Source organism: Pristis pectinata, chromosome 11 (assembly GCF_009764475.1).
Source record: "Pristis pectinata isolate sPriPec2 chromosome 11, sPriPec2.1.pri, whole genome shotgun sequence".
Taxonomy (NCBI): Eukaryota; Metazoa; Chordata; class Chondrichthyes; order Rhinopristiformes; family Pristidae; genus Pristis; species Pristis pectinata.
This window is the reverse complement of record NC_067415.1, coordinates 22,503,315-22,518,193: the sequence shown is the minus strand read 5'-3', so window position 1 is coordinate 22,518,193 and position 14,879 is coordinate 22,503,315. Positions and strand designations below refer to the sequence as shown.

Below are 14,879 nucleotides of genomic sequence, written 5' to 3'. Positions count from 1 at the left end.
GATTGGAGGGTTGCGGATGTTGTTCCCTTATTCAAGAAAGGGAGTAGAGATAGCCCAGGAAATTATAGACCAGTGAGTCTTACTTCAGTGGTTGGTAAGCTGATGGAGAAGATCCTGAGAGGCAGGATCTATGAACATTTGGAGAGGTATAATATGATTAGGAATAGTCAGCATGGCTTTGTCAAGGGCAGGTCCTGCCTTACAAGCCTGATTGAATTTTTTGAGGATGTGACTAAACACATCGATGAAGGGAGAGCAGTAGATGTAGTGTATATGGATTTCAGCAAGGCATTTGATAAGATACCCCATGCAAGGCTTATTGAGAAAGTAAGGAGGCATGGGATCCAAGGGAATATTGCAATGTGGATCCAAAACTGGCTGGCCCACAGAAGGCAAAGAGTGGTTGTTGAAGGGTCATATTCTGCATGGAGGTCTGTGACCAGTGGTGTACCTTAGGGATCTGTCCTGGGACCCTTACTCTTCATGATTTTTATAAATGATCTGGATGAGGAAGTGGAGGGATGGGTTAGTAAGCTTGTGGATGACACAAAGGTTGGAGGTGTTGTGGATAGTATAGAGGGCTGTCAGAGGTTACAGTGGGACATAGATAGGATGCAAAGTTGGGCTGAGAAGTGGCAGATGCAGTTCAACCCAGATAAGTGTGAAGTGGTTCATTTTGGTAGGTCAAATATGATGGCAGAGTATAGTATTAATGGTAGGACTCTTGGCAGTGTGGAGGATCAGAGGGATCTTGGGGTCCGAGTCCATAGGATGCTCAAAGCAGCTGCACAGGTTGTCTCTGTGGTTAAGAGGGCATATGGTGTATTGTCCTTCATCAATCGTGGAATTGAATTTAGGAGCTGAGAGGTATTGTTGTAGCTATATAGGACCCTGGTCAGACCCCACTTGGAGTACTGTGCTCAGTTCTGGTTGCCTCACTACAGGAAGGATGAGGAAGCTAAAGAAAGGGTGCAGAGGAGATTTACAAGGATGCTGCCTGGAATGCGGAGCATGTCTTATGAAAGCAGGTTGAGGGAGCCTTGGAGCGACGGAGGATGAGGGGGGACCTGATAGAGGTATATAAGATGATGAGAGGCATTGATTGGGTAAATAGAGGCTTTTCCCCAGGGCTGAAATGGTGGCCACAAGAGGACATAGGTTTAAGGTGCTGGGGAGTAGGTATAGGGGAGATGTCAGGGGTAAGTTTTTTTATTCAGAGTAGTGAGCGCGTGGAATGGGCTACTGGCAACGGTGGTGGAAGTGGATACGATAGGGTCTTTTAAGAGACTTTTGGATAGGTATATGGAACTGAGAAAAATAGAGTACTATGGGTAAGCCTAGTAATTTCTAAGATAGGGACATGTTCAGCACAGCTTTGTGGGCCGAAGGGCCTGAACTGTGCTGTAGGTTTTCTATGACTATCTCTTAGAACATGGAATCCTGGCGCTCTTAAACATTGTATATGGATGTAATGTACCAGAAACCTTGAACTTGAGTGCAATAACTAAAAGCACTCAAACATTTGGTTGGAATACATGAAGCATCAAAGAGCATCAAAGAGTTTTCTTAAGACAAAACTGAACTATTTACTCTTCAAAATAAAATATAATTCGTAATAATTTAACCACTCAAATATAATTTGAATGCAAGCCAAATTCCTGCTGATTTATTGTTGAAAGATTTGCTTGCTTATATCAAACTTATCACATTTTAACTAATACTTCAATACCCACATGGGAGAAAAACAATCACATATGAAGTCAGTTACAGAATCTTTTCCTAGCTCAAACTTGTTCCCAGGTAATATACCAAATAAACAAGTTTAAACAGCTATTAAACACTTACTAATATTGTATAATAAATTAGCAAATTAAAACTAAAGTGTAATAAATAAACATTCCAGTACATTTATCCCAATATTAAGGCCAAATTCCAAACTCTTCTTGCTTAGCAGACTTAATTATCTGTACACTCCATGAGAACTTACAGAATAGTTATTCATTAGATCATAACTGAGCATAATATCTAGTTAGCACAACCCATCCTTCCTAATATGATAACGGTGTACAAGAAAAATCATCAATATTCATTTGATAATAATTTTAGAAAAGTCTTTTATTTAAGTCTCTGAAAAAAAGCAGCTTTCCATGATGGTTTATTCCAAAATCAAGAGAAAGATAATTCAGTGGGCAAAAGGGCTACTGAGGGATAGAAAGGATATAACCATTAGCAGGAACAGAAAATTTGCTGTAATATTAAAGTATTTTATTCAATATTTACCAGCAAGATGGATCAAACAGCCAAGACATTAGATGATCTTGAAATGATAAAACAATATTTAGAATAAGATGGGGAGAAACAATTAGCTCATTATAGTCAAAGCAGAGAAATGTGTGGATGGATAGATTGCTTGCTTACATTTTCAAAGAACCAAAAGAATTAATAGACACCCTGTTGCATATATTAGTACAGTGGTAAAATGTAGCATCAAGAGGTTTAGCACACAGCCAATGTATTTAAAAGAAACAGTCAGCTTAGTATCCACAATGAGAGAAATCATGGAACCCTACCAAAGGTGAAAATGGAAAAAAACATCTAGATTGCAAATATATTAAACAGTCAACATAGAATTCAAAAGAGGGTAAAAAAAAACTGTTTGAACCTCAATGAACACTTTGAAGAACTAAGAGAAAGTGTAGACAAAGATAATTCAGCATAAGCATTTCTAGACTTCCGAAAAATAATGATGAATCGCTACTTTATAGACCAATAGGAAGTAAACACATGGAACACAGTTCAAGTAGCAGAATGGAGAGCCAGCTGGCTAGCAGACAGAAAGCAGAGGCTAAAGCCGATTTATGTTAATAATTTATCTTTTGAAATCAAAAGCCCATTTCTTAATATAGATAACATGAAATTTGGAAGAATAATCATTGGTAAGGAGAAATGCAGCAATTTAATGTTTTTAATTTGTAGAATAAAGACATAATTGGCAAATGAATTTTAGCACTGATGAAAGATAGAGGAAATCAGGTCAAATGTTACTTGGGAAATAAAAATGGAGTAGTAGAGAAAATAGGGAGTCCCAATGCAACAAGCACAAAATTGCATCAAAGTCAGTTTTGGGTCAAAATGATGACTGATTTCTCTTTCCACAGATGCTGCTTGACTGGCTGAGTTCTTCCAACATTTCTGTTTTTGTTTCAGATTCTAGCAGTTTTAATTGTTTTCCAATCAGATTATTTAAAAGGATATTGGACACTTGAGAAGCTGAGAAGATTTAATAAGTTTGATACCAAAAAATTAAAGGTACCAATGATGGATGAAGAGCCTTTCTTCTGACCTGGCACAGGCCTTTCATATTTAACAGAGGTTTTGGTAGAGTATACAGTACAGCAGGCAGAGTGGTATTATTTCCACATGTGGAAAAGATTAAAACCTGAGGTCATCTGTATGAAGTAATCACCAAGAAAGAGAATTCAGAAGAAACCCAGAGTAGCAAGAAAGTGGAACCAGCTATCATCATTGTAGTTGAGGCATTTAAGGGAAAGCTAGAAAAAGGGTGCAGGGAATAGAGAGCTATGCTGATAGGGTTATATTTCAAAGGACAGAAGGAACTAACTGATTAAATGTTGGCTAGGACTGGCTAGGCTGAATGGCCCATTTCTGTGGTGTATGTTTTACACAAATTTATGTCTGAAAACGTATTGATTTCTGTCAGATACAAACCACTAATGTTGATCAAGCATATACTTGTGACATAATCATCTGTTAAACTGAACATTAGCGATCAACTAAATGGCAATCACATGCTTCTAACTGCTTCTCATTTTTAATAATGTTTATTGCCTTCAAATTTGTAATTTCAGTTTCATCAAATGGAATGAATAGATTTATTTTCAAACAGATTGTGATTTGTTGATGGTTTAAGTGACTTGAAATGATTTTGAAAATTTACTTCCAAAAAATCCTAACATCTAAATTAGGTGCAAAAGTTTACAAATGTTCTACATTCCCAATCAAGTAAGTTGCTGTAGTTAGGGCTGCAATTGGAAATAAACTCTGGTGTCTGAAGAGGTCCCACAAGGTATTTGAATGAAATAGTCAAAGAACTGTAGTACTTACATGGGGTGGCCAGATTACTGTTTGCAAGTCATCTGATCTGATAAATTTTTCCACTTTTGCGTACTTTTCCACCTAGACAAGTATAAATTTGAAACTAAAATTAACAAAAATACAAAAGAGCTTTTCACGCTATTAGCTTTACTGGGTAAATGAGTCATTCGCCTAACACCACCCCCCAAAAAAGTAAAAATTCATCAATTAAAATTCACAAAAACATATTCAAGGAAGTTAAAGTACTCAAAGAGAAAGAATCCAAGGTCCAGTAGGTTAGTCGGTCAACAAAGTATAGAAATACACATGGTTTATGCAAGATCATTGCAAAGAGTACACTAGATTTTACATTAAGTTTCTCAGGTTATGCCACTACTTGGGTTAGAAATTAGGAAATTAAGGTACTTGTTATTTCTTCTGGCGCAGGAAACCTGTGTAGAGACATTTCAAACACTATTTACACTGGTACCAATGGGTGCTTAGTTCCAAAATATTTTTGTAACGCATTTGTGAAACATTCTTAATATAAAACTCTTGAACGAGAACCTCTCAAAAATAACTTCCATACCTGTTTTCAATATATTGCTGTGGCACATCCTACAGCAAACACCATGATTTGTTTGTTATTTTTGTGTTGTCAACTGCTGGAAATGCAAATTGTTAATTGCATGTAAACTTCAACTGGGGATTTGAAGCCTAATGAATCTTGGGTCCAAAGGTCTATAATTACTGAGTGCAAAAGTAGGCCAAATAATTCTGAAGTGTGGTAAATTAGAGCCACATTAGATCCAGAAACATAAATAGAGAAAATAAAAGTGCATTGTGAGAAAAAGGACACATGTATAGACACATACATATATTTATAAACAAAGTACCATTCTAGAAAAATGATTTTCTAGTTTTGAACTCCCATTGTTGAATGACATTTCAGGATCAAAAATCTTTCAGTTTTTCACCTTGTAACACGAATCACCAGTTCTAAAGCAGCTTCAGTGAGATTAACTCATAATGACACAAATCTACCCTTTTCATAATAAATATTTGGAAAGCTGAAGGAAAAGCGGTAGTTTTTTTTTGTTTTACTGATTCTGACAGCAAACAGTCCAGCATCTGTGGTGAATAAAAGCTCATGAAGTGGCTCTTCAATGCCTCAAATTACTACACTTTTAAAAAAAAATACACTAATAATGACAATGCCATAAACTCATTTCAATGATTTCTGGGGGATTTTTTTTTATACAATATTCTTGATATTCTATAAAGAAAGAAAGAAAGAAAGAAAGACTTACATCAATTTCAGATGGCACTGTGAGCTGGCAAGGATTCTGCTTCCACATATCAACACACTGCCACGAGTAAAGGCGAGAAGAAATTGTGTTAGAACCATATGCCAGTTGAAAACAATAGTTCAGAAGATTTATTGTTCGAAAAATAAAAAGGAACATACGTTTCCAGCTCTTGAAATTTTAAGGTCAACAGGTAACACTGGCTTTCTTTCCTTTCTCTTTTGTAAATAATCAAACAACTTAAGATGAGGTGATGGTGTGCACTGGGCTATCTCCTGCTGTTTGTTCAATGCTGGTCGTGAATACCGCTTCATATTCCTATTGAAAATAGCCAAAATGGATTCTTAAAATGACAAAAAATTAATAACCAGTAAACAGAATATAACTGTATATTCAAAATCGTTTTTCGTAATTCTAAGGTAGGGGAGGCTGAATTAAAGTGGTCCATGGTAACTATTTTGTGCCCCCATTTTAAGTAACATGATATTACATAAGTGGTTCTGTTTAAGCAATAAAAATTGATGTTCTACAGCTGGTCTCACTTAAATTATTTCCTTTTGGTGAAACAAGGAATGCCTGGAGTTCATCATCATTGCCTCTTTATTCCCCTAGCTGCAGGATAAAGCTCAGTAGAAAGCCTAATTGTAAGAACTCAAAGCTTGCTGCTTGTTCAGAAGCTGGAACCTTTAGAATACCAAGGTATCAGCTTCTATCCCAGAATAATAACAGAGAATAATCTTAGTTTCAACCATTGATTAGTTCTGATAGGGTTCATTAGCCTGGGTTCTTCCTCTGCAAAGTTCAAATCATAGTATACCAAGGACGTGCTGAAATGTGCTATAATAATTCCTTAGCATTAATTAGGAGAAAGAAAGGAGGAGTTTGGGAACAACAGAATATCAACACCAAAAACCTTGCTCAATATTTTTCCAACACCCACCTTTTCATTGGTCTAGTGTTCATCTTTTGTTTGTTATAAAGAAGTTTATTGGTTGTGCATGTTACAGTGAAGGAAGGGTCTAGACATAGTGGCTCTGCCGTATGGAGTACCAGCTGACTTTCAAGGACAAGCTTGTCATCCTGCATCATGAAGAAGATCAACTTTTAAAAACATAGTTGTACTGTTTTAAACCAAATAAATAATAGAACAGGCATCATTTTTGGTAATCAAATAGGTAAAGGGGTCTTGAAAGGTTCATGCATTTTCTGTGGCTTTTTAATACACTGGAGAGCCTTTGAAATTGTTTAGTAATTTCTTTTCCCCATTACAACGGCACCTTTTATTTATACAGCAATCTCAACATAGTAAAATGTGCCAAGATGTTTTGTATGAGTATTAACAAAGAACAACACCAATCCACAAAAGGACGTATCAGGACAGCCAAAAGCCCGGAGAAAGATTAACTTTCCAGGGAATCCCTTAAAACAGGAAGAAGCACAGAGCAAGATATTCAGGGAGGGTACACCATACCTTCAGCTACCTTAATTCCAAGTTATCAATGTGAAGTGATCAAAATTGAATTGGAAGATTGCAAATATATTAGGTACATGGTCTGAAGCTGAATTCAGGTCAAATATAATCGCAAGGTTGTGAGTAGCTTTGCTCTGTCACGGAGTTGCCACATTGCAGAAAGGAGGCAAAGCAAATGTTTGCGGTGGAAACCCAAGGCAATGGAAACCCGAGGCAATGGTTTTGGTCTGCTTAATATTGAGCTGAAAGAAATTTCTGCTTAACCAGTATTGGATGTCAGTCAAGCAGTTTATAGATTTGGAGACAGTGAAATAGTTGAAAGGAGTGGTGGAGAGGTGAGTTTTAATGGTATGTATCTGGAAAGCAACACAGTGTCTTTGGATGATATCGCTGGGAACACACAGCAGGAGATTGTTGAACCACTGGTAAGGATCTTTGAGTCCTCGTTGTCCACGGGGATGGTGCCGGAGGATTGGAGGGTGGCGAATGTTGTCCCCTTGTTCAAAAAAGGTAGTAGGGATAGTCCAGGGAATTACAGACCGGTGAGCCTTACGTCTGTGGTGGGTAAGCTGTTAGAAAGGATTCTAAGGGATAGGATCTATGAACACCTGGAGAATCATGGACTGATTAGGGACAGCCAGCATGGCTTTGTGAAGGGAAGATCTTGCCTCACAAGCCTGATGGAGTTCTTTGAGGAGGTGACGAGGAAGATTGATGAGGGTAGTGCGGTGGATGTGGTCTATATGGATTTTATTAAGGCGTTTGATAAGGTTCCTCGTGGTAGGCTTCTTCAGAAGGTCAGAGGCCACGGGATCCAGGGAAGCTTGGCTGTGTGGATTAGGAATTGGCTTGCCTGTAGAAAGCAGAGGGTTGTGGTGGAAGGAGTGCCCTCAGATTGGAGGGCAGTGACTAGTGGTGTCCCACAGGGATCAGTCCTGGGACCTCTACTTTTTATGATACTTATAGATGACTTAGATGAGGGGGTGGAAGGCTGGATTAGTAAGTCTGCGGATGACACTAAGATCGGTGGTGTTGTGGATAGTGTGGAGGGCTGTCGGAACTTACAGAGGGATATTGATAGGATGCAGAGCTGGGCTGACAAGTGGCAGATGGAGTTCAATCCGGAGAAGTATGAGGTGGTACACTTTGCAAGGACAAACTCCAGGGCAGGGTACAAGGTAAATGGCAAGGTACTTGGCAGTGTAGAGGAGCAGAGGGATCTGGGGGTTCATATTCACAGTTCATTGAAAGTTGCCTCACAGGTGGATAGAGCAGTTAAGAAGGCCTATGGGATGTTAGCTTTCATAAATCGTGGGATTGAGTTTAAGAGCCGCGAAGTGATGATGCAGCTTTACAAAACTCTAGTTAGACCACACTTAGAGTACTGTGTTCAGTTTTGGTCGCCGCATTATAGGAAGGATGTGGAGGCGTTGGAGAGGGTGCAGAGGAGATTTATCAGGATGCTGCCTGGATTAGAGCGTATGGAATATGAGCACAGGCTTAAGGTGCTAGGGCTTTATTCACTGGAAAGGAGGAGGATGAGAGGAGACATGATAGAGGTATATAAAATATTGAGAGGAATAGATAGAGTAGACAGCCAGCGCCACCTTCCCAGGGCACCAATGCTCAAGACGAGAGGGCATGGCTTTAAGGTTATGGGTGGGACGTTCAGGGAAGATGTCAGGGGGAGGTTTTTCACCCAGAGAGTGGTTGGTGCATGGAATGCACTGCCTGGGGTGGTGGTGGAGGCAGATACATTTGACAGGTTCAAGAGTTTGTTGGATAGGCACATGGAGGAATGTGAGATAGAGGGATATGCGGGAGGAAAGGGTTAGATAGTGTGAGGTTGGTTTGATGGACGGCACAACATGGTGGGCCAAAGGGCCTGTTTTGTGCTGTATGGTTCTATGGAGATGAGAAATACGAGGGGCCAAAGTTGGATACTTGAGGGACACCAGAATAATGGTTCAGGAGGAGGAAAAGAGGACACTGAGGATAACTGTCTAATACAACTGGACAGATCTGAATGTAACCAGACAAATGTTATAATATCCAGTGGGACAGATTTGAATGTAACCAGACAAGTGATGTAATGCCCAGCTGGAAATGCAAGTACATACGTTGGAGGAGAATGGTGCAGTGAAAAGCAACAAAGCCTGCAAATAGATTGAGAAGAATGAAGGGCTGGGGGGGAGGGGGGGGGGCGGGGTGGCGGTGGTGGTGGGGAAATAATTAACCTTCATTACAGTAACATAAGACATAATCTGTTTTGGTATTGTGGCAAGACTAAATCTGACCAATGGCTTTAGTAGTGAAAAATAGATTTTAGATTTACAAATAAACATTTCCATTTAATAGATCTACAATGTTGCACAATTTACCTGTGTCCATTTGTGGTTGTCACTCGTTATTGCATGAACATCACAAATTAAACTCTACAGAAAAAGAAGTCATAATAAATAAGACAGTTCAGGAGAACAGATGAACTGGATGGGGTATCACACTCAGAAGCACAGTCAAAGTCACAGATTATTTTACCACTTTTAACTTTGAGCTTTTTAAAAAGCATAATCTTCAAAAATTACATGTCAGAACAGGAAATATCACGATTTATCTTGCTAGGCTGAGGAGCTTCAGGACACTATAAACAACCTTAGTTATCTGGTATTTGAAATACAGAGTGGAGGGTGGGTAGAGAAAGAAAGGGAAGCCAAAATGAGCTTTTTCTTGATTATCCAATAATCTCTACAGGAGTATTAATAAACCATTTTTCTTGAGAATATTATCAATCTAAGATAGGAGGGAGAAGGAGGGATGATGGTTATAAGGAAGGGAGAATGTAACTTCTAACAGCCACAATTTATTACCTGCATTGTGGGCCGAAGTAGAATGTGCCTACTTTGGTATGTAAGTGCTTTCACATGACCAGATTGCCGATAATCTCGTACTTCGGCTATGACGCATCCACAGTGAAAAATATTCACCTAAAAAGGAAACAAAACTTTAATGAAAATTTTAACTCTATTGAGTTAATGAAGTGATGCTGATTTTAATCAAAAAATAAAATTGAAATGAGTTTGCTCAAATTACTGACTAAATTAATGGCCCAGATTTTGCTTACTAACAATGGTGAAACCATCAGTGCTCAGTATTATTAAAGAGTAAATCAAACAGTAACTTTCAGTGCTATACAGGTGCAGATAAACAGGAAAATCAAGAAGCTGATTTTCCATTTGCCAGGTTTCTTCAAAAGCTCCCTACATCAGCATGTTGCTAAGAGTATAGCTTTCAGGTACATGGAAAGGCATCATGATAGATGGCCACTAAACAGCCCCAAAAATATTAAGCCTTGACCATTCAAATGGAAATAATTTTTTGATAATTCAATGACTGCAAAATAATCTCTCCATTACTTAAAATGACATTATACCAATGAGGAGTCTCACTTTCTTGGATTTTAATTAAAATTTTTAAGAAATTAAAACATAAAACCCTTTACTCTGCAACAAAATACGGAATACATACAGCAGATCAGATGGCAGCCTGTGAGTAAAACAGATAGTTTGGCTCAATGAACTTTGATCAAAATTTCACTATCTCATTACCCACTGATCAGTGTACTCAGGGGATTGAACCAAGCCCCATATCAACATAGATGCAAATCCTAACCTTCTGATGTCCCTTGTTGACAGGTTTTAGTGCCAATGGCAAACAATTCTTCTGGGATTGATTATAGGATTAAATTTGTAAGATAATAATTTATAGAGAGCCAATCAGACAAGGATCTGATGGGAATTCTTACAGTGGCCCGGTTCAGTCTCCCATATACATTCATAAACTGCTACCAGAATATAAACAGGAAAGGGAGAAGCAACTGCACCATAATACACAATAGCTAAGATGAGCAGTTGGTATTTACAAACTATTCTTGATGGAAAATATCCAAAAGTGTTACACTGTTGTGTGATATCTAATTGAGTTGAAATGACATACCAAGCCATAAATATTGATTCATAACCTTTCTGCTGCCCTTTGCCAAAAATATGGGAAATGTAATTCAAAATACAAAATAAAAATGTTTGATTTTTAAACATGTGTTTCATAATAATCGGCTTCTGCCTTAGCTTCATGTATGCTCCAATCTTTGTTACAGTCAATTTTGGAAAAGAGGAAGTCCATGCAACAGAGTTCACTTTCTTCAACACCTGCAGCAAGCACCATGGCTTTGCTGCTATATGTAAAATCTAGGCCAATTTTTTGTGTACTGATAAAGGAACAGCCTTTCAATATCTCTCCCACATACAATTATACCGGAATTACCTTGAACATGTAGTTCCTACTCCAATAATGATTTTCCTCACCTGAGATTTTTCCAAAAGATCTACAAGAATTGGTGGTAGCTCTTCTGCATCCAAGTATTCCAGTAGTTCTCCCTCCTCATAAGGCAATCGGATTGTTTCTGAATCTGAATTCATTACAAGCAAGATATCTTTATTAGTCACATGTACATCGAAACACAGTGAAGCATGTACCAAATTAAAGAGACGTTAACATTCTAATTTTCAAAAATTATGCACCTTACTTTTTTTTAGGAACCTATGCAGGCAATGAATTAATCAACCAAGTACATTCTAATATTTTTCTGTTTCAAAGAGACCAGAAGAAACAAAATAATAACGTTACATGGATAATTTATTCAGCACATATGATTAACAACCTAAAATATTTAAGCGATGTTACCTGAACCATTTTTTCCTCGGAGCATCAGTGAATAACCTTCATTTCCTGGATATAAGTTTACCACAAGACATGATACTCTTTCCTGCATTACCAGTTTTTCCAGCAGGTTGACATTTCGCCTTAATTTCTGAGAATTAATCAGAAATCCAGATTTTAAACAAATCTCAAATTCTGTTTTGAAGAAAATTGTTGCATATTACCACTTACATTAAGTTAAATCATTATTAATATGCTCTTTCAAAAAATGACACAGCTTTCAGGTATATCTGATACCTTCACTTGCAAGTATACTGTATATATTATACATTAAAAGGACATTAAAATAACATAGAATAATGCCCAGATACATAGCAATTACCATATTACTCAACTAATTTTCCTGCTTGTCTTTTTTTTCCAAAATGTTTTCTCTCCAAACTCCCCTTTCTTAAACATGTTAACATCTTGTGAGGCATTTTTCTGTAAACAGTTTGCTGTGTCACTTTTTCATTTGTGAGCCTTGGTAAGATCAGTAGGCAATTTAGCAAAGGAACAGGGGTCAATCATTCAGAATTTCAACTCTGTTTCAGCATTCAATTAGATCAAAGCTGCCCATCTATTGCTATAACAACTCCTCACCTTAATTCTGTAACCAATACATCCTTTCTTGATGAAAATCTGTCAACCTCAGTTTTGAAATTTGCAAGTTCACTAGCTTTAACAGATTTTCATCATTCTTTGTGTAAAGTGCCATATGTCATTAACTCTGAAAAATCGAACTCCAATTTTGTTTTGCCCCTTGCCTTGTATTCCATTGTCAGAGGAAATAAGTCTCAATTCAAACATCAAAACCTTTAATCATCTTAAAAAAATGATCCAATTAAATCAACCCTTAATCTTCTATTGTCAAGAAAGTCTACTCTATACAAACTCTTCTCAAAATTTAACTTCTTAACCAGAGCTATTAGAGTCTACAAATGTACTTTGGATGGAGGTTTCCAAATACCATGAGGAGTCAGAACCTTGCTGCTATATCAGTTTTGTGGTCAATTAATAAGATCCAGCAGTTGACATCAGCTAACTCAGGACAGATCAGGAATTCAGCTTGGGATCTTTTTAAACTACACAGTTCATCTAAGCATACAGTCATGCGGTACTCCAGGAGATTTATTTTAACCAAATAGAAAAGAAATAAACACATTTTCAAAATTTGTAAATTTTTAAAACATACAAACAGATTTAACCATTTCATAAATTCATTTATATTTAGCATTTTGCAAGGAAACAATTAATGTAGAACTAAAAATGCAAAAGGTGAAAAATGGTCTTCTACTTGTGAACTATTTACAAAACCTCCATTCAGTCTAATTGTCAAAAATACAAAATTAAAACTTAAGTTTTTGATGATTTTAAAAGTTCTTCCTGAAAAATTTCAAGCAAAACTGGGATCAAGGAACCACAAATGAGTGTATGTATTGAGGATACCTTCAGCTCTGGTTCTTTTTCACATTCTTCCATGTACAAATCATAGAGTTTCTGATGTACAGATTTCCTAAAGTAACACATTTTAAAAATTCAGTTATTTCAAATTTCATTAGTCAAAAACACCTTCAAAATATTTTAAATGTAAAATACTACCTTCCACTCGATGAATGCCTTCTTTTTGGAGGTCGCTGCCTGGCACATCCAATTATATACTAAAGAAAATAAAAATAAATCATGGTTTATAATAAATAACTGAATCAGGTTTAGTAAAAAGGGTGTAATAATACACAGCAGAATAGATGAGTTGCTGTAAATGACTTACGTCTGCACGGTCCAATGCATACTCCAAAGCGTGATACTGCAGAAAAAAAATGTTTTTACTAAGGAATTCTAAAGATGCAAGACAACCTGAAATCCACTGTCATCAGTTCTTAGAATCCCTTCTTTCTCAAATTATCTACTGTTTGATGTACAGTGTGCTAAATTATTGGCTATCCAATTAATGGATACATTAAGGGGAAATTAGAAAAAGAATTCAAAGAGCAATGTTTTTCTTCTCCATAAATCCACAAGAATTGTTTGTGCCCGTTGTTTTCCTCCACAAGAATTCTTCTGAATATGAGAAGGAACAATTTTTCAAGCGATTCACTGGCTGCAGTGAAAGTAATTGTTTCTAATCCATTACAAAATTATATCTACACGAATCAAAATCAACATCCTGATTTGAATCCAGATTAATCCTTTTTTCACAGGACCAAACTGGATTGTACAACTTAACCAAAAATCATAAATATTAGGATTACTATTTAACATTTTAATGTCGAAAGTATATTTACACTAACAAGTAACTATAGGGCTCCAGAACAGGATGAATATTCAGTGCAAATTATTTCTTCCTCATTTCTTCCTCAAAATGACTCGGAAGAAACAAGATAATAGATTATATTCCTTGTCTTCTGTACAATAGGCTAGTTTAGAGAATCAGATTATTAAATGTTTAAGAATTAAGAACCAAATTCACGGTATAAAACTGCAAGGTCACAACAAGTCCTTCTTGTGCTAACTTACTGCCTTGACCAAAAGAAAGTGCCATGTCAACAAGTACAAATATAACATGCCTGAAACAGATGCACTCATGCCTTCAAGCACGCTTATCTAATAAAAGAGGACACAAACTGGATATTGTTTTGGATGACCAAATGTTTGGTTAAAGGGTTTTTAAGCAAGGATAATCCTGGATGATGATCTAAATTTGAGAAAGCACAAAACGGGTAGCTGGTAGATCAGTACAGCAGTTTAGTGCAAAGGCAACAACAGTAGGGAAGGCTGATGGGCTGACAGGGTAGAGGTAGACAATGTTATATAAGTGGAGGTAGGTGATCTTCAAAGTAGCAAAGATGTAGGGTTTCAGTATCAGTTCCGTTAAGTAGGTTTCCAAGGTTCAGCCAGAGTAGCTGGAGGAGATAGAATTGGTGGCAAAAGTACAGAATGTGTAATTTCATTAGTCTTAACAATGTCTAACTGAAAGAAATTGCAACTCATCCACATTGAACAAGAGACAATCAGTCTCACAATACAATGGGAGTAGAGAATTTGAGAGAGATTATGGCAAAGTCAGTGGATGTAAAAGCAGGCAATTTATTTGTGGATAGTGTTGCCGTGGACAGCCATAGGAGGGAGAACCTCTGCAGTTAAATGTTTGGGCACGGGAGTCATTTCTGACAACGCTTTCGTTTAAAAGGCTAACTTGCACACCTTTATCTGAAATTGGTACAAAAAATTTTGCACTTAAATCAGCAGAT

General features: G+C 37.1%; 1 protein-coding gene across 8 annotated transcripts in view; it reads right to left on the bottom strand.

Annotated features, from left to right (window-relative positions):
• Window positions 1-14,879, bottom strand: part of supt20 (SPT20 homolog, SAGA complex component) — a 65,834-nt gene that overhangs the window by 39,968 nt on the left and 10,987 nt on the right. For 7 of the 8 annotated variants that reach the window (XM_052025747.1, XM_052025749.1, XM_052025744.1 and 4 more), the window contains exons 3-13: window positions 13,400-13,435; window positions 13,231-13,289; window positions 13,078-13,144; window positions 11,614-11,740; window positions 11,235-11,338; window positions 9,741-9,857; window positions 9,255-9,308; window positions 6,343-6,482; window positions 5,564-5,720; window positions 5,406-5,462; window positions 4,126-4,197 (exon numbers count right to left, since the gene is read on the bottom strand). In XM_052025747.1, the coding sequence (XP_051881707.1) occupies window positions 4,126-4,197; window positions 5,406-5,462; window positions 5,564-5,720; window positions 6,343-6,482; window positions 9,255-9,308; window positions 9,741-9,857; window positions 11,235-11,338; window positions 11,614-11,740; window positions 13,078-13,144; window positions 13,231-13,289; window positions 13,400-13,435 (990 nt within the window). The remainder of the gene's footprint in view (window positions 1-4,125; window positions 4,198-5,405; window positions 5,463-5,563; window positions 5,721-6,342; window positions 6,483-9,254; window positions 9,309-9,740; window positions 9,858-11,234; window positions 11,339-11,613; window positions 11,741-13,077; window positions 13,145-13,230; window positions 13,290-13,399; window positions 13,436-14,879) is intronic. The other variant, XM_052025746.1, reaches the window with a different exon arrangement.